Genomic DNA, 21,732 nt, shown 5'->3' with positions numbered 1-21,732 from the left:
TCTCGCCTCCAGTGGGACCTCCTGCCAGGACCACTGGGCCGCTTCCTCAGTGTTACCATTGCCCGGGGCTCCTACCCTGCCCGAGCCTTTTGAGGGCTGGTCTGCCCCTGACGGACCCTTGACCCCCACACCTAAGGCTGCCCTCCTGCCCAAGGTTGGCTTTGCTGCATACAACCCCTCTCTCCCCCGATCCCCCACGGTAGGCCTGGTGGGCTCCTGAGAGTCGGGGGCACCTGAGGAAGCAGGTTCCCATACACCGTCCACACCCCAGGAAGGTCCCACGTGCCAGAGTCTGGCCATAGTATCACTTGGAATCTCTGAGAGCATGGTTTTGGCCAGGATTTTGAGCTCTGGGCTGTCAGCCTTGCTCATAAAATCCTGGCTCCCTGAGCCCACATGGGCACCCAGACACCTTATCTTGGGGTCCTGACCTTCTCGGGAAGGAGGCTGAAGCCTGGGGGCCTCTGCCTGGGCCCCCAACCCAGTGGGAACCAAGGCCCCCACCTCCTGCTGCAGGGAATCTAGGACAGAGTGGGTTATAAGACGGTCCCTGGAGCCAGACAGTCTTGAGAAAGGGCAAACTTGGAGGATTCACACTTCCCAATTTCAGGACTCATTGCAGATCTACAGTCATCAAAACAGTGTGGAGTATCGTTCAGCCTTAGAGAGGAGGGGGATTCTGACCCCTGCCGCAGCAGGGGTGAGCCTCGAGGGCGTTATGCTTGGTGAAACAAGCCTGTCACAAAAGACAAATCCTATAAGAGTCCACTTATGTGAGGTCCCTAGGGAGTCAAACTCACAGAAACAGAGTAGAAGAGTGGGTGCCGGGTGTGGGGAGTTGTTGTTTAATGGGAACAGAGTTTCAGCTCTGCAAGATAAATGCATCCTGGAGATACTCCAGATACTGTTGCATAACAATGTGAGTGTACTCAACATTGCTGAACTGAACGTTTAAAAGTGGTTAATACGGTAAAGGTTATGCTATGTGTTTTGTATCACAATTTTTAAAAATGTGGTACTAGCCTAAGGTGAGATACATAGGTCAGTGGAGTAGAGTTGGGAGTCCAGAAATGAGCGCATATGTCTAGAGTCAGTTGATTTTCGATGGGACTGCCGAGATACTTCAATGGTGAAAGGACAGTCTCTCCAACAGTTGGCGCTGGGACAGCTGGACAGCCACGTGCAGAAGGATGAAGTTGGACCCTTGCCTCACACTGTACGAAAATTAACCTGAAATAGATCAAAGACCTACATTTCAGAGTAAAAACTATAAGTTTCTTGGAAGAAAAAATAGATGTAAATCTTCGTGACCTTGAATTAGGCAACGATTTCTTAAATGGGATACCAAAAGCACAGGTGACCAAAAATAAACAAGTAAACTATGCACCATCAAGATTTAAAACCTTTGTGCTGCACGGGACACTGTCAAAGTGAAAAGACAGTCCACGGAATGGTGAGAAATACTTGCAAATCACATCTCTTATTAGGGACTTGTATCTAGAATATATAAAGAACTCTTACGACTCATTAATTAGAAGACAGCCCAGTTTGAAAATGGGCAAAGGATCTGCCTAGACGTCTTCTCCAGAGAGACGCACACACGGCCATTAAGCACAGGAAAAGGCGCCTGGCACCATCGGGACCAACCGTGGACCCAAGCCAACCGAGATGCCACTTCTCCCCAACTAGGACGTGGGCGGGCATCAAAGACCTGAGTCAAGCCTCCCCTCGCGGGCGCCTGTGCACGGCTGGGCCTGGAGGGGCGAGGAGTGGGCCCCCCACCCCAGGCTGTGCCCTGCGTGGAGCCCCGGGTCTGCTGTCCTCGGGGGCCTCTCGTTGGGTCCCTGCCTGCCGTGTGCTGGTCCCATCACAGGGATGTTCTTCCCATTCGTTGCTCTCCCCGGTCCTCCTGGGTCCCTTGATGTCTTAAGAGAAAGAGGACAAGAAGCCGCCTCTGCTGGGGCGTCTAGATGGCCCAGCCTCCATGCTGCTGCTCACAGCACCCGCCCACAGGAGACAGCAGCATGTCTGGACCACTCGGCGAGGACGGCCCATTGTGTGCTAGGCCTCGTGTGAGAGGCTGGGGTTTAGCAGAAGCAAGGCTGACACAAGGGCCGTCCTGAGGGAGAGGCCTGGTCGGCGCTGCCTGCGAGGCTTGGCCTCAGTCAGCTCATGCTTGACCGACTGTGGCCTGGCCCTCAGCCCCTGTGCTGAGGGCATGGCCTCCTTGCTAGTGCGCCTGCTGGAACTTCAATTGGGCCTAGCTGGACACCGGCTCCCAGTGCAGCCCCACGGGCAGGTTCTCAGGGGTAAAGCAGGGCTGGTGGCCCCTTCGCAGCAGCTGTGGTGTGAGGGTGGACTGAGTTAATACTGCCCTGCTGGGCGGGATGTGTGCCCTGATGACAGAGCCGCCTGCCTTGGAAGCCCTGCTTGCGCGTGGCTCTGGTGGGGCAGAGGCCACTTGCTCTGGACAGCACTGCCCCGCCATCCTCCAAGGGTCAGCCGTGGCCCAGGGAGGCAGTATGGGGGAAGCTCCCTAAGGCTCCCTGGCCCACCGCCAAAACCCTGTGTGCGTCGCTCCGTGCCCGCATGTAGGTCTGTGTGCGGACCCCGGGCCTCCGAGCACCCATACGGGGGACTGGTGGAGGGTGTTTCAGCAGCGGCCTCGTGCTCCGGTCTCCCCAGCACCTGAGTGCTCAGCCATGCTCCCTGCAGCTCCCTCGCTGCTGAGCCTCCAGCACTTCGGCCTCCAGCACCTGGGTCAGCCCCTGGGCCAGCCTCCACCCCCACGTGTTGCAGGCAGCGTCCTGCCTCTGGGCCTCACCTGTCCTCTGGGCTTGATGGGCTGCTCACTTCCTGCAAGTTCAAATGCTGCCCATTGTCCTCTCATCCTTTCCCCAAAGATCTGTCACACCCCATATGTGGACCCTGTACTGGTCCAGCCCCCGAGTAGCTGTCAGTGAAGAAGTCAGACTGTCTGTGACCTCAGGGAGCTGATGGACAGTGAGTCTGGACGAGGCTTGTGTGGCTGGACAGCAAGGGTATGGAGCTGGCCCTGCTCCAAGGGAGGGAGGTGCGCCTTCAGGCAGAAGACTGCCCCTCACCAGGACCCCTGTGCTGGTGAAGCCAGTGAAGGGCCCTGGGGGGTTCCTTCTACTCCCAGAGGCTCCAGCCCAGCATGTGGGGACAGCTTATGCGAAGCCTGAGAAGGGGCTGCTGCCGGAGGCGCACAGGCCCAGGCAGACGTGCAAAGTGACTCGCCCGCCCTGGCCTGGCCCCAAGTGTGAGCCCTGCTTTGTGGCTTCCTGGCTCTCCTTGTCCGTAAACACGACTGCATGGGGTGAGGGATCGACCTCCTTGGCAGCTCCCGTCCTGGGCCTCAGCCACAATTAGCGATGGTCTCTGGGAGCCGCCTGGACGCTCTGTGCCTCGGCCATCGATCGGCTCCCTGGTGGGTCTGGGAGGCGCCCAGAGCCTGCCCTCTACCGGGTCTGCGGGAGACCGATTGACAGTCTGCAGGCTTGGCTAGTGCTCTCTGCACTTTTCTCTAGGGCCTGATTTTCAGGCTTCACACCTCCACCCCCGCCCCGTGGTCCTCGCTCTGCCCAACCCCTTGGTCAGAGGGGCGGTCCTGATCTGATGCAGGTGCAGTGGAGAGGCTGTACATTCCTGTCCCACAGGGGTCCTAGAACGAGGCGCACCACCCCAGTTCCGTGCTGCACTCCAGCATGTGCTGACCAGAAGAAAGCCTTTGCTGTGTTTATTTCTTGATGTTCTTATGAAAATCATGACCATATCCTTGGTGATAGAGATGCGTCTTCCAGCCTTCTCCTGTTCTCTCCCACCCCGCCGCTGCTGCTCAGAGGGGTCACTGGCACACTTCCTGCAGGTTCCCAGGGGGCCCTGGAAGAGGCTTTAGGGTCACGGCCCCAGGGTAACTTCTCAGTCCTACTGCTCGGTGCCCTGGGTCTCCCAGGGTCACTCGCCTCTAGGAGAGGTTGACCTAAGGCCTGGGAGGAGTCTTCTGGCTCCCCACTGGCCTCACAGGTGCCCATGTTTTGTCTCCATGCCTCCTCAGCTGGGTCCTGGCTGCCCTGCCTGCCTGGGCTCTTGTCTAAGTGAGTCTCTGGCCCCACGACAGGCTTGTGTCATCTCCTTGGGAACCCTCCCTGACCTCCCAGGCTGGCCCAGAGGTGGGCCTCCTTTGTATTCTACCTCCCCGGTCACAGTCAGGTGGGCTCTCCTGTCATCTGACACAGTGCAGGTTGAAGTCTCCAATACCCTACTCTCTCCTGTGAGGGTCTGCCCACGCCTAATTAGATAGGCAGTGGGTGCTGGAGCTGAGCCTTTCAGATCTCCCTAGGGAGACATTTTGAACCAAGTGGCCCTGAGACCAAGGGGTTGTGGCTGAGCACTGAGGCTTTACCTTCTCTCTCAAGCCCTGGAGCCCTGAGGAGCCAGCTTGAGCTAACCTGAGTTGGATTGTGTTCCTTGTAACAAAGTGGCCCAGCCCACCTGCTTCCCCACGCCAGACTGGCCCTCCTCCCTGGGCCTGCTGTGGAGAGGGCAGTGCACGGCAGTGTCTTGTAACTGGCTCAGGACTGGTCTGGGATGTGGGTTTGAATGCCTCTGACCTGCAGGCTGGTCCTCCTAGCACACTGAAGGCCGAGACTGGGGTCTCACCCTCCCTCGTGAGTGTGGCGCAGAGCGGGGTCTGGCTCCAGGGTCAAGGGCTCTGTTTGCCCAGGTTCCCCTCTTCTCCGCACGCTTCTGCCTCCTCCCTGGTGGAGCTCACTGGAAATGGCTGCAGCCCAGCTCCCCAAGGCCCTGGCCAGGCCCCTGGATCCCACAGAAGACACACCTTGGTTTCACATGGCCCCGCTTTGCTGTTTTGGCTGGGGTCTGTCTCATCTGCTCCTGACTTCGGCCCATTGGACGTGTCTGGGCCCCAGGTGGGCTCTGAGCAGGCATATGCCCGCTTGCACAACCAGGACTGCCCGTGGCCCTCTAGTCCCCAGCCCCTTGTCGAGCCTCCTAGACCAGATGGGGCTGCAGTCCCGTGGTAAGGGTGGCCTGTAGTTTGTGGAGCCTCAGCCTGTGGCCACTCTCAGAGCCTGGCCACATCCCTGTAGAAATTGGCCTTGGAGTCAATGCTAGGCTTAGTCATCCAGGCTTCCTCAGAGCATGACTCCCCACTGGGCTTCCACAGAAGAGCCAGCTTCATCTGCTGTGTGTCATCCAGGAGATACATGCTTGAAACCTCACCTGTCCCCATCCCAGAGGGAACCTCGTTCCTCTGCGACCACTGTAGGAGTACTGGGCACGGAGGGACCCTCAGCCCCCAAAGCAGCCTCTGGGGGCTGTCCCTCTGTGCAGAGGTGGGAGCAGACGCTCCAAGGCAGGCCAGGGAGTGGGGGTTCCCGCTTTGCCTGCAGCTGTGGCAGGGGAGCTATTTCTTAAGTTCAGTCTGATCAGTGAGTGAGCAGGGTGGGAGCAGGTGGGCCGGGCTTGTCGGCTGATAAGTGAGATAAGAGGTGGTGAAGGCCTGGCTCAGGGTGAGGTGAGGAAGGGACCCAGCTGGCCGGCCGGGGTGGGAGGTGGGGGTGTGTGTGAGGACTAACAGCCAGGAGGGTGGATGCAGTGGAGGTAAGGGGCTGCGTTGTTTGGTCCTGGCCCTGCCCCTGGTGGCCTCTCCCCTGCAGGGCAGCACCGTCCGGCAGTAGGTGAGATGGTGTGTGCAGGGAGCTGAGCCCTGGTCCCCAATGTAGGAGCCATCATGGTGAAGACCTGAGGCAGAGGGGTGGCTGGCCAGCCAGCTGCTGGGAAGGACTGCTCTCCAGTCTGTGAGAAGGCCCAGAGAAGGCCAAGGCGACCCAAACCTGTCTTCTCTCCCTGCCCCCAGTCCCATCTGGGCTAGTAGGCTCTTGTTCCTACCCTGCCAGGCTCCTTGGGCCTGGGTTCCACCAAGAGGCACCATTCATTGCCCAGAGGGCAGTGGCCTGAGCACTGGGGCCAAGCACCCTCCCCAACAGGCGTCCTGCAGAGCCTCAGCTGCCGGTAGCCTGACACCAAGTCAGGCCTGACCGTTCAGGCTGATGGGGGGGTCCCTTGGCAGAAGGTGGGGTGCTGGGTCCGTGTACCAGCTTGTGAAGTCCATCAGGGTAAGGCGTCCCTGTCTGTGCCCTCCTTGGGCAGTATGAGGCCCCACTCTCTGTCAGCTCTGCTTGGCGAGACATCCATTCCAGAAACACACCCCACAGCCAGATGATCAAAGCCGGCTGCCAGGGCTGCCCGGCGCTGCAGGATCAATGTCTGCGGGAGCTGCTGCTCGCTGCTGCTCTACCAGTGCAGCCGGGAGGGAGGGGACTGCCTCCCTTCCCCATGGGCGCTGAGAGCTGCCCACACACTCACTTCCAACCTACTTCTTGCTTCCCCAGAACCTCCAGTGGGCCCGCGACGTGTTGCTAGGCAGCAGTATCCCGTGGCAACAGCTGCAGCACATGCCGGCACAGGGGCTCTTCTGCGAGAGGAACAAGACCAATTTCTTCAACGTGAGTACTTTGCCTTGTTGATTTCTGAGGCTGCTGGCTGCCGCTGCTGCTCACGGAAGGCGTGGGAACGGACCCCGGGGTGGGTGTTCCCCGGACCGCGGGACTGCGGCATCCTCAGAGGGCAGGCGAGGCCAGACGCAAGAGTGGGGCCCCGCTTGCCAAGCGACTTCTGGCAAGTCGCTGCCCCCTCCCGGCACCGGTTTGCCTATCTGGGGAGAGGCACCAACGAGCTCGGGGGTTCTCTGGGGCCACGGCAGGCAGTGGTGGGTGGGACTCCAGGCCCATTCCCTGCTTCCCCGCAGCAGCTCCACGTGTCCCCATGTGGTCTCGGGCACCTGGGGACTCTGACTGAAGCTGGTCTACTGCTGAGAAGACAAGTGTGGCCAGGGCTGGCCTTTCATTGCTCTTCCAGTTCTGTGCTCCATGCGGGGTAGAGACCCACCCCTTGGGCCGGCATGGCCCATCCATGAGGTGCCCAAGGGCCCACATCTGCCCCCTGGCCACCCCGCCCGGGCCCAGGCCTCCCTCCTTTGCTTAGCCCTGCACAGAAACAGCTGGCCCTTCACTCTGCTGTACGTACCTTTAGGTCCTCGCCTGTCCTCACCTGTCCTCAGCTGGGCGGCTTCAGCTTCTCACACAGACCCTCTGTGCTGTGGTTTCTTCTGAGTTTTCCTTGGTTCCCATTATGTGGAGGGACACCAAAGGGTGGAATTGGCCTGGACAGGAGCCAAGAGGGCAGGTCTTCGGTCTGGAGGGTGTGGCAGAGGCTGGTTCTGGAGCCATATGGGCAGAAGAAGGCCCCCTGTGAGCCAGCCAGGTGATGGGGTGTCTGAGTCCTTGGTTCTTCTCTCCCAGGCTTGACCTCCTGGGGGCTGGGCTGGGGCTTCAGAGTCTGGGAGCCCAGCCCCTGCACCTGCCAGCCCTCTCCTGGTGGGTATTTTATAGACAAGCGATGGGTGTGATCTGTAATCAGTTTACTCGGTAGCAAGGGGCTTTCAGTGAAGAAAGCTGCCTCCCACCCAGATGCCCAGACCACAGCCACTGTCCCTCATCTGGCGGGTGTCCGTCCAGGGGTGTGTGCCCACTTATGAGCCAGTGCACAGAGAGCAAGGTACACATGCTCTTGCCTCTGGGTTCTTTTCACTTGGGAGTGTACCTTGGAGGGTGTATTTGAACTTGCTGTTCTTTTTAATTGCTGCCTAGTCCTCCCAGCACACAGATATCCCAGGTTACCTGCCCACCCCTGTCAGTGGTCGTTTTCATTGCTTCCAGTCTCTTGTTACTTGAAGACAGTGCTTGGTGGGTAAAACTTTTCACATGTGTGGGAGTCCACTCCTAGAATAAGCTCCAAGGAACAATCCCTGGGTCACAGGATCTGTGGTGGATTGAAGTTCTAGCCCCATCCCACCAAAGACTCATAAGCACTGTCTGTCGTGGAACCGTCTCGTATCTGCTCTCAGTGGGTGAAAACGCTGCTGTGTTCTATTTATCATGAGTGGGACTGACTGTGGTGTCATGTAAGCGGTTGTCTTTTTTTCTGTGCATTTTCTTTTCACTCGTTTCCTATCAGGTTAGTGGTCCTTTTCTTACTGATTTATAAGAACTCTTTACTTGTTAACGAAAGAGGCACATCTTCAGCGTTTGGCAGATCTTTTCTTCTGCAATTGCAGAACCCAAGCAAGAGCCTGGCGAGTGGCTCAGTTCCCTGAGCTCCTGCTCACCCTCCTTTATGTGGGCTCCCTTCACCTGCCTGGAGGGTAGTTGTAGGGGTTCAGTTAGGTAATGCAAGGGGGTGCCCCTAACTCGTGAGCCGGCACAGGGTAGGTGCTCAAGAAGACAGTTTCTCTCCCTCTCCCGGGCGAGGTGCTTGGCCCTTACAAGCTGTGCAGTGATGCTGGAAGGAGGGACCCAACCTGCCTTTCTTCCTCATGGAGAGGCACTCAGCCTCCTAACGACAGAGTTAGGACATCCCAGCTGGCATCCACGTGCTCCAGGGCACTCCCCCACTGGGCATGCTCCCTGTAGCTCCTCCTTTAGTTTCCAGAGCCTTCCAGAAAATGAGTCTGGCAGAAGGGCAGTCAGTCTGTGCCTGTGGGAGAGACACAGGCCAACACATGGGCAGCGCTCCCCACTGCCAGAAGCCCCTGAAGGTGCTGACCACCCACTGCTGAACGGGATGCTCTGGGTGGTTTTGCCTCCTCCAGGTCAGCTTTTGCTCCTCTGCTTCCCAGCGAACAGTTAACCTCTGGGCAGAGGCCAGACAGAGGCTCACACCCTCTTTTATGCCATTCCCTGAGGGATGAAGGCCCTTGCTGGGCTGCCCCCGCTCTGTCCTGCAGGTGGCCCCTCAGGGTGGACATGGCTTCCAGCCATGGCTCGAGTCCCGTGCACCGCAAGTGCTGGCCCTGCTTGCTCTTAGCAGGTCTTAGCAGGCCCATCTGTGGAGGAGCGTTTAGGGCAGCCCTTGGCTGACTCTGGTGACGGGCCAGGTCTGGCCGCTGGGCTGTAGGGCAGGTGAGCAGGCTAGCTCTCCTCCCTTCCTGTGTGCACTGGGGGTTATGCCAGGGCGGGGACAGAGGCCAGGGCAACCCTTGGGAAGAGGGCAGGGAGGGTGAGGGAGGGCCATCGACACCATGACCTGCCGTCCCTCTGAGCTACCACCGTCCCGGGTGGCCCCCTTCATCATCCGGCCTCAGCTGGGAGACCTGCTGGTTACTTTTTAATGGCAATTTCTGAAAATTGTGTGATCCGCATAGGACCACGTCATCTCTACAGACAGTTCAGAGGCACGGCAGAGCCCACCCCCGGTCTCCCACCCCAGGCACCTTGCCCTGCATAGAGGTACCTCTGTGAGTGGCTGGCTGCTCTCTTTTTCAAGGTGTATGTGTACAAAGTCAGACAGTTTTGCTGTGCAGCGTTTAAAAATACATGGGTGTACGTGTATCGGGGCGGGGCTACGTTTTGGCAACTTGAGCTTTTTCTCCAATGCTAAGTCTTGGAGACATTTCCTGTGAGAGGTGCAGACCGCGGCCCTTTGCAGCTGCCCGGTGCTGCGTGGTGTGCGGTCTGGGGTCTGCGGGCGGGCACTCCCACGCATCTGTGCTGTATGTCTGGGGATCGTCCCCCTGACAGTGGTCTCCAGGGGTGTCCTCTGGTCCGCCAGTGCTGGCTGCTGTGGGTCCTGCTGCGGGACACTTGCCAGCTTGCGGTGGAGCCCTGCGTGCTCGTCCCTCCCCTCAGGCCTCTGTAGGATGCTGCGGGGCAGAGGGAGAGACGAGGACCCTCAAGGAGTCTGGTGGGCTGTGGGTGCTGCTCAGCCGATGGGGTAGGGCAGAGGGAGGCAGGGGCTAGAGTAGCCTTGGGGGCACCTCAGGGCTGCTCCATGCCTGAGGCAGTGCTGTCCAAGCCTTTGCAGGGAGCATGAGGGGCCAGGCAGAGGGTTGAATGCAGAAGGGGGTGGTGGCCTGGGCCCCGCAGTAGAGACGTGGCACATAGCGGCCCAGCTGTGCTGCTGGACGCGCGTCTGAGGGAGAGGAATGAACTTGGCGCATCTCCAGCCCCGCCGTCCACAACTCGACTAAGGGAACGGCTCCCACCCACCCCTTCATCTGCTGTGGAAACCCCGTCTGTGGGCTGTGTGCCAAGCAGGCTGGATCCTGGGCCGGGCTCGTGACCAGGGCAGGACACAGCCCCGGCTGAAGGCCCCATCACCCCGCCCTCTCCCAACAGGCAGAGCAGTCTGGCCTTTGCCAGAACAAAGTTGGAGTTGTTGGACATCGCTGGTTGAGGTCTTGTGGCCCTCCCTGCCCTGGCCAGCCTGGCCTGGGCCCTGGAGAGCTACAGGCAGTTGGCATGTGGCCGCGTGACTCAGAGGTTGCTCCTCAGGACGACAGTGCAGGGAGCGGGGAGCCCAGGGCGGGCACGAGGCCTGGGTGGGAGGCAGTGAAGCGGAGTTGGGGCTCCCTGGGCAGAGGAGGCCTGCAAAGCAGGCGCTGAGGTCACCACAGAGGCCAGGGGCTCATCTCCATATGCCTGGAAGCTTCACGGCTTCCTGTGCGGGTGTGTGCACCTCCGGGGCCCGTGGAGGCTGGAACAGGGCCGATGTCTGGCGAGCTTCTCTCCCCTTTGTAGTTGATTCAGAAACAGTTCCTGGGGGTGGAGAATAGTTCAAGTGGTAGAACGCCTGCTTAGCATGCACGAGGTCCTGGGTTCAATCCCTAGTACCTCCATCAAAAAAACATTTTCTAATTGTTCCCACAGTAACCAAGCCAGAGGTGGCCCTGCCTCCCTCCCCAAAATGTTCACTGATTTTAGCAGGCAGGGCTTTTTTCTTGTTTCAACCCAGTTTCCAGCCACCGTGAAGGGAGTACAGGCCCAGCCAGCACTGTGCCTGCTTCCCCGGCTGTGCGGGCAGGCAGCGGCCACGGCCTGAGTTTGAGCTTGCAGTGGGTCTGGTGGAGCTGGGTAGATGGGGAAGGAGTGTGGGGACGTGGGAACGAGGCAGGTCTGTTGAAGCCACGGGTAAGTCCCTCCATGCTCCGGCCTCCCTCAGTGCCTTCCTCAGCCTTTTAAAACATGCTGCTTGGGCGTCCCTTCTGGGGTCCCCTCCCAGGCTCTTCCATGCACAGCATCACTGCACAGTCCAGCCTTCCCAAGCTCACACCGGCTTCTTTAGGCCCTCCAGCCCTGCCCTAGGCTGCCTCCTCTGGCAGGTGTCAGCCTGCCTGCCTCACTGTTGCAGTCACTTTTGCACACGTGCTCTTTGAGACCGCCAGGCCTGAATAAACCACCTCCCTCCACAGGAGTGACCAGAGGTCCCGTGAGCAGGAGGCTGAGAAGGTGGAGGAGGTGACATGGGAGGTGCCTGCACCACAGAGCAGGGCTGGGCTTCTGAGCAGAGGAGGCAGCAGGAGCCCTGTGGGGGCCAGTGGGGGCTGCGGGCACACAGAGGCAGCTGCTGGACACCGCTGGGCCCTGCCTGGAATGTAGGCTTTCTCACAGGGCAGAGGGGCTGGGGTGGAGGATGGGCGGGAGGGGCCAGCCGACCTGCCATGCCTCCGGGCACCGCTGCACACACCGCTCTTGACTTCTGTGGATACCATCTATGCTGCGTTATAGATGAGGAAACCGAGACTTAGCCACATGGCAAGTGGGTGCCTGAGCTGGGACCCAGGCGGGGCTGGAAGGACGGGGAGTGTGTGGGCACAGGCAGAGGTGGGCCGGGGAGCCTGGCCTGCAGCTCAGCCCTGCTCTGGCACACCAGGCCCACCATCCCATGCGCCTGCCCCGCGTGCGGACCTGCGTCTGTGCTCGAGTGGGGCGCCAGTATGCCCCAGAGGCCCACGGCCCCTCAGCCCACCATTTCCCCAAGAGAGGCTCAGCTCCACGCGCTGACGTTGACTGACGCCGGGAAGAAATTGTCTGGGATTTGTTGTCACCTACAGCTGCCCCATCCGGGCCTCTCTTCCCAGCCTCGCCCTCGATGGAGGAGACTGTGGCGGGTTACTGCCCTGACGTCAGGTTAAAGGAAGCCCAGTTGCGATGGTGGGAATTAGAGAGCAAGAAAGAAGGGGAAAGTTTAAATTGGGGAAAAACGAGCTCCTGGGCTTGGCTGCTTAGTAGTAGGAATTGCTGCCTTGGTGCTATTTTTAGCGTTGTTGAGATGATCTCTGGGCCGGTTGCAAAAGCAGAGTAAACAAAAGAATCACTTCAAGTTCTCTGGGGGAAAAAGGCCCAGTTTTTAAGTCTTTAAAAGGTTAGCAAACTTGTGGCTTCTTTGCTTAGCTCTGACTCTCCTTCCTTCCTGTGTCCTGGGCCCTGCAAGCTTCGTGGGACTTCTCAGCTTCCGGCCTACTGGGCCTAGAGCAGGTGTGAAGGCCATTCTGTCCCCAGCCAGGCCCCTCTGTCTTTGGGGACCAGGCAGGGACAAGGTCATGGGATGCCCAGGCCTCTGGCCTGACAGGACCACAGCAGTCTTAAACCCCTGCCCAGGCCAAGCTCCCCTGTTCAGAGCTAGCATTCACAGATAGAACGTGACATAAGCAGCCTCTCGACGTCCTCCCCACATGCATCTGGCCTGGCCCACGGAGGCAGCTCTGTGTCCTGGGGTGGCCCCATGGAGGCTGTGCTGGGATGCTCGGGCAGAGGAAGGCAGTGTACATCAGCCCTTAGCATTTGCCACCCCGCTGTGCCGGTCCTTGCCAGGTGACCTGCATAGCAGGACTAGCCCTGGCCCACATCCTGCAGGCGCCTCCACGCCAGTTTCTGGCCAGCCCAGAGGACTGCACTGTCTGCATCCGTGTCCAGAACAGCCCCAGTCCAGAGCTTGCTGTGTAACTTTCCTGAGAGGAGGATGTTTCCAGTGTCGCCTTCTTTGCTCAAAGGCTTGTTCCTGGAGTAGGCGACCCTGCTGCATCTTTCTGAGGCATGTGAGCGGCTCAGCCTGGGTGGAGCTCCGACCTCTATCCCTGGAGGGGCAGCACCTGATGCTGAGGGCAGCAGGGGCTGCACTTCCGGGAGGAGGTGTGGGGCCCTCATGAGCCTTTGGGCAGTGGAGCAGGGCAGGCCCAGACCAGGGATGGCTGGGAGCGTGGGGGGAGGGCTACAGGAGGCCTGTGTCAGCTGAGGCTGCAGGACCGGCCGGGCAGGGGCTGCGGGGGCCCATCCCAGGGCCGAGAGGAAGAGGGGCTCCAGAGACCTCTGTGCCGGGTCTCTGCTTTGTCCTCAGAGCACTGGGGCTCCCTCCCCACGCAGGCCCTCCCCGTGGCTCTGGCCTGTGGGAGGGTGGTGGACGTGGCCTGGCTCCTAAGCTGAGGTGGGAAAGAATGTCAGTGAGTGGGCCTCTGCCGAGTGGATGGAGGTCCCCCCGCTGGCTTCCCTGGGGCGCAGAGGATCTCGGGGGTGGCAGACGCCTCCCCGACGCTCCCATTTCCTCCTCCCCACGGCCCTGTATTCCCACCTCATGATGAGCGATGAGCGAGCAGAGGCCAGCATTACGCAGCCTGTGAGGATCAGAGCTGGAGTGCCTCTCCGAGCCCCCTGCCCACCACCTGCCCACACCCACACTGCGCCCAGCCTGGCAGTATTGGAGGCTAGGGCCCACCCCGCATGGCCATGGTGCCTGGTGTCTTCCTGTTTGCCTGGCCTCGATGAGCTGGCCACATCCAAGCTTGGCAGGGGAGAGAGAAGGGCGTCACGTTACAGTGTTTCGAGGTGAGGCCTTGAGCCACCAAGCCCTGAGCCACCAAGCCAGGGAGTGGTAGGCTGGGGGCTGAGCCAGAGCTCTCTGCTTCCTGCTAGGATGCCCTGGAGGCCTGGTGCCTCTGGCTGAGCCAGGGTGCCGGGTCCCCACACAGACGCAGTCTCATTGTCTGTGAGGTGGGGATGTGAGTGCCCAGCACCTGGCACTCGAGGGCCCTCTGATCCCAACTGTGTCGAGGTGGCCACGAGCCACACACCTGAGGCCCAGGAAGCAGCCTGGTGTTCAGGACATGGCCCAGACGCGACCACTGCGCTTGCTCCAGTTCGGGAGTGTCTCACACGGCCAGGCTGCCTGGGGTTGCTTGTCGGGGGGGAGGGTGGTTCTCGTGAGCCCGGGGCCACCTGAGGTTCTCTGGGGCCCTGAGTGCCCTCGAGCCCCAGGGTTGAAGGTCACACTCTGGCCCGAGGGCTCCCTTCCTTTGCTGTGCATAATAGCAGGGTTGCCCTGTGTGGGGCTTTGCTCCAGGGCCCTCTGTATGTGTGGCTGGGGCTTGTGGACAGCAGGAGGCCCGGAGCGTGGCAGGACTCGGGGCCACAGCCTGGGGTCCACGTTGGGCTGACCTGCAGATCCTTTGGGGACCTGCTCTGGGCCTGGTGACCCTGCCCTGCTGTTGACTTCCTGGTCCTTGCCCCTTCTGACCTCAGTTTCCCCATCTCCAAGGGTGGGACAGCTGGATGAGGTCAGTGGTTTTCCAGCCCTTTTTCCAAAGAACCGTTTCTCACACACCCACCAGCAAACACGAACGGGCAGCCGCTCAGCAGAGACAGGAAGGGTGGGCCCACCTGCCCAGCCACATACCCCACCGCCAGCTCCCTGGAAGGAGGGGCAGGAGCCCAGGGAGGCTGTGGGTTCTCTGCACTGCCACCGCTCTGCTGACCCAGACAAGGCTTCCCAGGCTCAGAGACCAGGCCATCTTTCTAGGGTGGCTTCAAACTGGAAATTTTTCTCTTTTCTTTCCACATTTCCTATTTGGAAAGTTTGACAAGTTGCTCCTGAGAGAGCGGCATTGGGTTTGAAATCCAAACCAGAGCTGCGGGCTCCAGGAGCCCCTGCCTGGTTTCCATGGTGACAGGCTGTGGCCCCTGAGCGCCAGGGGAGGGCGGAGCAAGGACTCCCTCGCAGGCGCAGGCCCAGGCCCAGGCCTCACACACGTGGGCCGCCCACAGCTTTGCTCTGCTTTCCCGCCAGCCTGGGCCCTGCGCCATGCTTGTCCCTCCTAAACCCTAGCTGATGGCTCTGGGTAAGCTGGTCAGTGTTGGTAACATTCAGTTTCTTCTGCAAAGTGGGACTGACCAGACCTACTTCAGGGGGTTTTATCGAGGATCGGGGAAGACCATTACTGCTGTGTGCCCCGGGCCATTGTATGAGAGGGTCAGGACCCTTGCAGGAGGACGAGGGAGCGGGGCGGGGGAGTTTGTGGATGAGAGCACAAGGGTGATGAGGGTCACTGGGGAGGAGGTGAGGTGGATAAGGGCCAACTGGGAAGGCCCTTGAAGGACATGCAGTAGTTTAGTTGATTAAAAACATAAATTTGGGAAAGCTGACCTCTAAATGTGTGTAAGAAGTCTAAAATTAGGATGTGCCAGGGCACGTGGACCTTTCCCAGCGACCTCAGACTATCATCAGCTGTGGCACAGACTCCCAGACCCTGTCCCCTACATGGGGACATTGACAGATTTGCTCAGAAAGTACGAGCGAGGGTCAGCTCTGGGCTGTGGGGGAGGCCTCCCCGGCCCCCTTGGCTCAGCACTGGGCTTTATTTCCAGAGAGGAACCCACTTGGTAGCCCTCAGAGGAGGGCTGGGGAGCCCCAGGCTCCAGGCCATGCTCAGCTCAGACCCAGGCCCTTCCCAGTGGCACAGTGAGCCCTTAGAGGGAGGGCCCTGAACCTGCAGGATCCCTCTCCCCAGCTTCACCTCCTCGTCAGGCTGGGTGTGAGCAGCACCCCGGCACCCTGGGTGAGTCTCTGGGTGCTAATGGTGCAAGAGAGGAGTGTTGACCAGCCGCAGCAGGAGGAAGGAGGTAGGTGATCAGGAACACTCCTAGTGACCTGGACTGACCTTGGGGTTGGCAAGGCTATTGGATAGACAGGGGCAAAGGTGTTCCAGGAGGGAGGAGCACAGGAGAACAGTGGGGTGTGTGGGTCAGCACTGGGCTGGATGCAGGCAGCCCTGGATCCTGGAGAGGGCAGATCATGCCATCCATAGGGCCACCTGCATCCACAGTCAGCAGGCTGCCTCTGTCCTGCCTAGGTGGGACCACCGCAGGGTTCCAGGGCAGAGTGCTGTGGTGAGGGTTGTGCAGCTTGGAGGGTGGACCTGAAGAAGGTGCCTGGAGAGATTCCGGAGTGCACAGGTGGACTGAGAAGAGCCAGAGGGGCATGTGGGGGAGGGTGAGTTCTGGCCACGGGGTGACCAGACACACGGTGCAGTGTGGGCTGCGTGCAAACTTAGGCCTTTGGAAGTTCCGCTGCCGGCCAGCAGGAGTGTCCCACAGGTGTGGTGAGCTCTGAATGGTGGCCCCCCTCCTAGGGGCAGTCTTTGTCCTGTTCCCACAGTACAGTGGGAGGCCCCGGGGCCTTAGCAGATGCTGCATGAAGGCTCTAGAGGAGGGAAGGGTGCTGTGCTGGGGTTGTGGCTTCTGGTCACACCAGAATCTGTTCTTCTGGTTTGGGGGCACCTCTGCAGATTAGGCGCTCAGCCCTGCTCTGCAGGACGAGCCTGGACAAGTTCGTTCCCCTTATGATCTACATGAGGTTTGAAGGGTCTGGAGGAGGCGGTGGGCGTGAGCCGCGGCGGGTGTGAGCCACCTCGGGACCCGAAGGCCCGTGCAGGTGCCGGCTTCTGGGATGTCGGCTCTCTTTTGTGATCAGTGCCTGGTCACTGCTGCCGCTTCAGCTCGGCCCCTCCCTGCACGAGGATCCTGTGCAGGTCATCCAGGTAAGACATCTGGCACAGGCCAAGGCCACTGCCCCACTTGTGGCCTCAGCCTTGCCCCACGCACTCAGCAGCCCTCTTGGAGGCCCAGACAGGCCGTTCGTTGGGGACCAGGGGTCAGACGATGGACGGGCTGTCCTAGTTTTCTCAGCGTGCACGTCAGACACGGCTTTTCTAGGATGCGGGCTCCCCTCCTGAGATGAAACGGTAGCAGCTCAGCAGCCCTCCAAAGCGTGGGCTATTCTAGAAGCCTGGGCAGCGGCTCTCACTTCCACCCTGACATGGGACGGACTCGTAGGAGCCAGGGTTATCATCCTCTTGCTCCAAGGAGGCTCTCTGGGCACTAAAGGGTGTGCTCCTGTTCCTGGCCACACCCTGAGTCCCAGATCAGCCCGAGGCCTCAGAGTCTGCTGGCTTCTCTCCACCGTGCCCCTTCCCCAGGCCCATGCAATCCCTCTTTACACGGAGGCTGCATAGAGCAGCCCCACTGCACACACTGAGCCCTTGCCCGCCCTCCACATGGGCCCACTGGCCAACCCTGATTGCCCAGGCCCCTCACCCGTTTCCCCTCTGTTCCCCGCTCCCCTGATATGGGGAGCTCGCTGTCCATCAGCATGCACCCTAGACACTGGCCACTTCTTCCCCCACCTCACCCTCGTTTCTCTCCCTCAGTGGCCAGCTCTGCTTCTGAGCCCTGAGCTGTGCTGGAAGTGCGAGTGAGCCAGGCCGATTCGGGCCACAGCCGTGTCAGTGTCTGCCCATTGGCATCCGCGACCAAGACCCCGGCTCCGCCTCGTGGTACTGGGGCCAAGGCAGGCCCTCTGGCTCAGGCCCTGGTGGGGATGCGTGCACACCAGGGGCTCATGTGCTCGTCCCCATGGAGCTGAGCGTGGCATGGGCACAGCTGTTGCAGCAGACGTGGCCCCAGACCCAGGGATGGGGTCCTGGCACTCAGCCTTCTGTGTTTCCCTGGGCAGGTCATTTCCCTGTTCCCTGCCCGTGTCCTCGCTCGTGGGTCAGATAGGCAGAGCAGCTGGACTCAGTGACGTCAGAGACACTTTGCAGCTTCAGAGCCCAGGCAAGGCTCCAGGGAGAACGTAGCGGGCCTGTGGCTGGGTCTGTGCACCAGAAGGAAGCTGGGTGGCGTGGGACTGAGGCCCAGCCATCTCTGACTGGCATGCTCTTGGCAGAGAGGTTGTCCGGGCACGTGGCACACAGAGCCAGTGTCCACAGCAGGGAAGCCTGTGCCTCCAGACCAGCTGGCAACTTCAACCTCCAAGAATTTGGACTGTTGACTCCAAAAAGCATCCTTGCTACCTGAAAGGCAGCACTGGACCCAGCCTGGGGAAGACTGGGGTTAGAATGGGGATGGAGGGTGCTGGGGTAACTGCCGGCAGGAGGAACCAGGAGCAACCTGCAGGTCTGCGTGGGCTCAGGTCTTGAGAAGAGGTGGCCGCGAGGGCCACGTGGTTCCCCCACCCCGCCCCCCAGCATCTCAGCGGGTAGCACCTTGGGCAGCAGCCACCTCTGGGTCAGGGCCTTGGCTTTGCAGGACTGGGAGCCCACTTCGCCGGGGATGCGGGCCTGTGGCAGGCTCACCCTCACCAGCGCGTGAGCCAAAGACCAGGTGCATGTTTCCAAGGAGGGCTGTGGCTGCTCAGGGAGCTGTGCTGCCAACCAGTGTGAGCTGCCCCAAGCTGTCTGCTAGCCGCCCCGGGCACGGGCTTGGAGTATTGCACACGTTCGTCCATCAGGCTGGCTTCCTCTCCCAGGTCCACCACGTGCCTCTTGGCCTTGGAGTCTTCCTTCCCCTCATGAACGTATATGAGCCTCTTCCTCAAGGCCACTGTTTGTCTTCTGTTGCCCCTCACTTGACACCAATATCTCAAGATAGTCTGGACTTAGCCTCCGGCCCCCTCCTCCTCACCCCCACTGCCCCTGCCAGGAGTGCCCACACAGACAAGGCCATGGCTGTCTGGCCTCACCTTCTCTGGCTCCATCTGGCTTCGGCAACTGTCCCTGGGCCCCCAGATGGCCAGCTCTCAGCTCCATCTCTGCAGCCACCAGGAGGGTGCACGTGTGTCATCCTTAGAGCAGCAGGCACTCTGCATCTCAGAAGTGGCTGCGGTGCAGAGGATGAACAGGGGCAGCCCTCGTGGTGATTAGGTGATGCCCTGAGTTTGTTTTCCTCTTAGGATGGATTGTTGACATTTGCTCTGGGAGGTTTAAGGTTGTGTGTCCCTTGGAGAGGCAGTGGGGTGGAGGGTGCACCCTGATAGTGGGAGATTCGTCCTGCCCTGAGGGTGAGGGGCTGCTTAGATGCTGGGCCCCAGGCTGAGTACCCACCACTATATCCGTCCTCCTCCCGGGAGCATGCCCGGGCTCAGGCAGTCCCCCGGCACTTGCTGTGACTTGGCCAGTGACAAGAGTGACTCCAGGAACAGGAGCACACCCTTTAGTGCCCAGGCAGGTGGCCAGGGACACCCCCACCCCCAGGATGAACCCAGAACAGCCAGCACCTCCCTGGTCATGGGGCTCCTGCTGGCCGTGGGGTGGCCCCAAGGGTGGCACTGTGCTCAGGGGTAGCCTGAGGTGGCTGAGTGACTGTTTCTTCCAGGTAGCAGTCCGGGGCCTGTGTCCTGCAAGACCAAGTGCTTTGTGGGCTTCTAGGACCCACAGACTCTCCTGCATAGGGTGCTGCATAGGGCACAAGATTCTTTCAGGCCCCAGAAGTTCTCCAGGCTCTGGAGTAGGCAGGCCCACCAGTCCCCCGCATCACAGCACGCTCATTAGAAGCTCCAAGGGGCGGCTCTTGTGCAAAGAAGCACATACCCCTGAGGTTCAGGGAGGAGTCTTCACCTCCCTGTTTGGTGGCATGTTGGCTGGAGATGGTGCCTGTCTCAACTCTGGAGAGGCTAGCACAAACGGCTCAAGTGCAGGGCATCTCGTGGTGCCAGGAGCCAGCGTTCACCCAGGGCACCTCTCCCCGAACCCCTGAGCTCCCCTCACCCACCCCGGGCCACCCACACCCACCCCAGGCCTTGGTGCGCACCGTATGGTTTCCAGGGATCCACACACAACGCAGATCGTTCCTTCCTGGCCTAGGTGTGATGAGCATGTGTCCTCAGCCTCCCTGGGTCTGACTTGACCTCACAGGAAGAGGATGAGGTATGAAGGGAGGCTGTGAGCTGTGCAGGGCACAAGCGTCCTGGGTCTGCTCCAGCCCTGGGGACAGCCGGTGGGGGAGTGTCCCTACCCTCTCTGGAGCCGGCCAGGCCTGGGGGTGGTCTTGGCCACACTGGACTTACTGCCATGTCACTCTGAGCCTGTTTCCACGTGTGGGTGTCATGATGACTCAGTATGGACAGTAGGTGACTATTATGACTTAAGGACATGTGGCTTGAGAACCCCTTGCCTAAGACCTAGCCCTCAATGGGCACAGCCTCGAGGTGGCTGCCTCCCTGCGTGACCTCTGGGAATCCAGGCGTGGTCCTCCAGGGAGTGTGAGACACTGCCCTGGTGTCCCCAGGAAGGAGGGCAGGCAGAGAGTGTGACATCTCCCTGGCTGAAGGGGTAGGGGCACGTGGCAAGTCTGGGAAAGCTGGTGCAGGAACCTGGGTAGAAAGGTGGAAACCACCTGGCTTGGGGAGATGTCATTAGGTCAGGTGTCACCAGGATAGGGGCCAGGTGGCTCTGAGGCTGCTGGGTGTGTGGGGAAGGAGGACAGAGCCAGGCGCTCGTGGTGCTGAGGTGTGAGAGAGAAGTGACTGTGGGGGCATGGTGCCTGGCCAGGGCTGGGGGCAGCGTGTCTCCATCCACCCCTGCCTTTGCTTGGCCTCTCAGCTGGGGCAGAAGCTTCTAGGAGTAGGTGGACAATTCCAGGGCCACCTGCACCACAGCAAACCAGAGAGGAAGGCACTGTGGGGGGCATCCTTGTCTTAGAATGGGCATCGTCCCCTGCCAGATGCAGAGGCTGGACGGATCCTGCGCCTACCTGGCTTCTGCCCAGCCCTGCCGCTCCCACCCCTCTGCCCAGTGCCCTCTGCTTGCTGGGCCTCACAGCCCAATGGAAAACAAGGCCCCTCCCAGTTGGAAAGCCCACTCGGGGACACTGGGCTCTGTGTCCTGCCCTCCTCTTCACTCCAGCCCCCACAGCCCCACCGGAGCAGTGAGGACAGGTCTATTTGGCTGAGTGCCCCCCGCACCCACACTTCTGCCTGGCACAGGGCCCTCAGGGCACAACTCCAGGGGACCGTTCACAGAGGTACCCCGTGCAGGGTGAGGACGGCAGCCCAGCCTGGTGTGGTGCTGGCCTCTTATCGCTGGTCCCTCCGCACTCCCGGCCGCCCCTAACCTGCTGTGTCTGGGATGCCCGGTCCCACAGTCTCGCGGAGAGGGCTGTGCCCCCGGTATCACCGCCGCGCCGGCCCGGAACCCGCGAGGATTGGCCGGCAAAGTCAGTTGTGCTGCTGGGCCGGCTTCCAGGCCGAGCAGCGAGCGAGCGCCCGCGCCCCGTCCGGCCCTGCCGCCCCGCCCCGGCCCGCCGCGAGCAAGCGAGCCTCCGCGCCATGGCCCGGCGCCCGCCCTAGCTCCGCTGCACCGATGCCACGGCGGGGCCGGCGGGTAGGAACTTGTCCGGGGCCGCCACCGTTTCTTCCCTCTCCCCGCTCGGCTCTCCGCCCTCCGGAGCTTTGGCTCAGTCCTCGGGGCCGCCTCGGGCGGACGCCCCCCACCCGGCTCCTGGCCCGCCTGGCGCAGCAGGAAGCCCGCGGGCCGCGGTTTCCCGGGCGCCGCTGCGGAGGAAGTCGCTGGCGGCGGGGCCGAGGCGCCCCCTGCCCACGGCCGGCGCCCCGCACAGCGCCAGGTGGGCGGCGGGCGGGCCGGGGCGGCGTGAGGGGGTGGGCGGCGGCCCGGGGGACAAGCCAGCCAGCGAGCCCCGGGTGAGCCCAGCCGACCCAGCCGGGGCCGCAAGTGGGCGCGCGGGG

The 21,732-nt window shown here is 60.9% G+C and overlaps 1 protein-coding gene across 4 annotated transcripts in view; it reads left to right on the top strand.

The window, feature by feature from the left end:
- CABIN1 (calcineurin binding protein 1) overlaps nucleotides 1-21,732 on the top strand; it is a 92,734-nt gene that overhangs the window by 54,914 nt on the left and 16,088 nt on the right. For all 4 annotated transcript variants that reach the window (XM_074355983.1, XM_074355980.1, XM_010955445.3 and 1 more), the window contains exon 29: nucleotides 6,438-6,551. In XM_074355983.1, coding sequence (XP_074212084.1) covers nucleotides 6,438-6,551 — 114 coding nt within the window. The remainder of the gene's footprint in view (nucleotides 1-6,437; nucleotides 6,552-21,732) is intronic.

The sequence above is a fragment of the Camelus bactrianus genome, chromosome 32 (genome assembly GCF_048773025.1).
Source record: "Camelus bactrianus isolate YW-2024 breed Bactrian camel chromosome 32, ASM4877302v1, whole genome shotgun sequence".
NCBI lineage: Eukaryota > Metazoa > Chordata > Mammalia > Artiodactyla > Camelidae > Camelus > Camelus bactrianus.
Note: the sequence above shows the minus strand (reverse complement) of the source record. Positions and strands in the feature narration are given on the sequence as shown.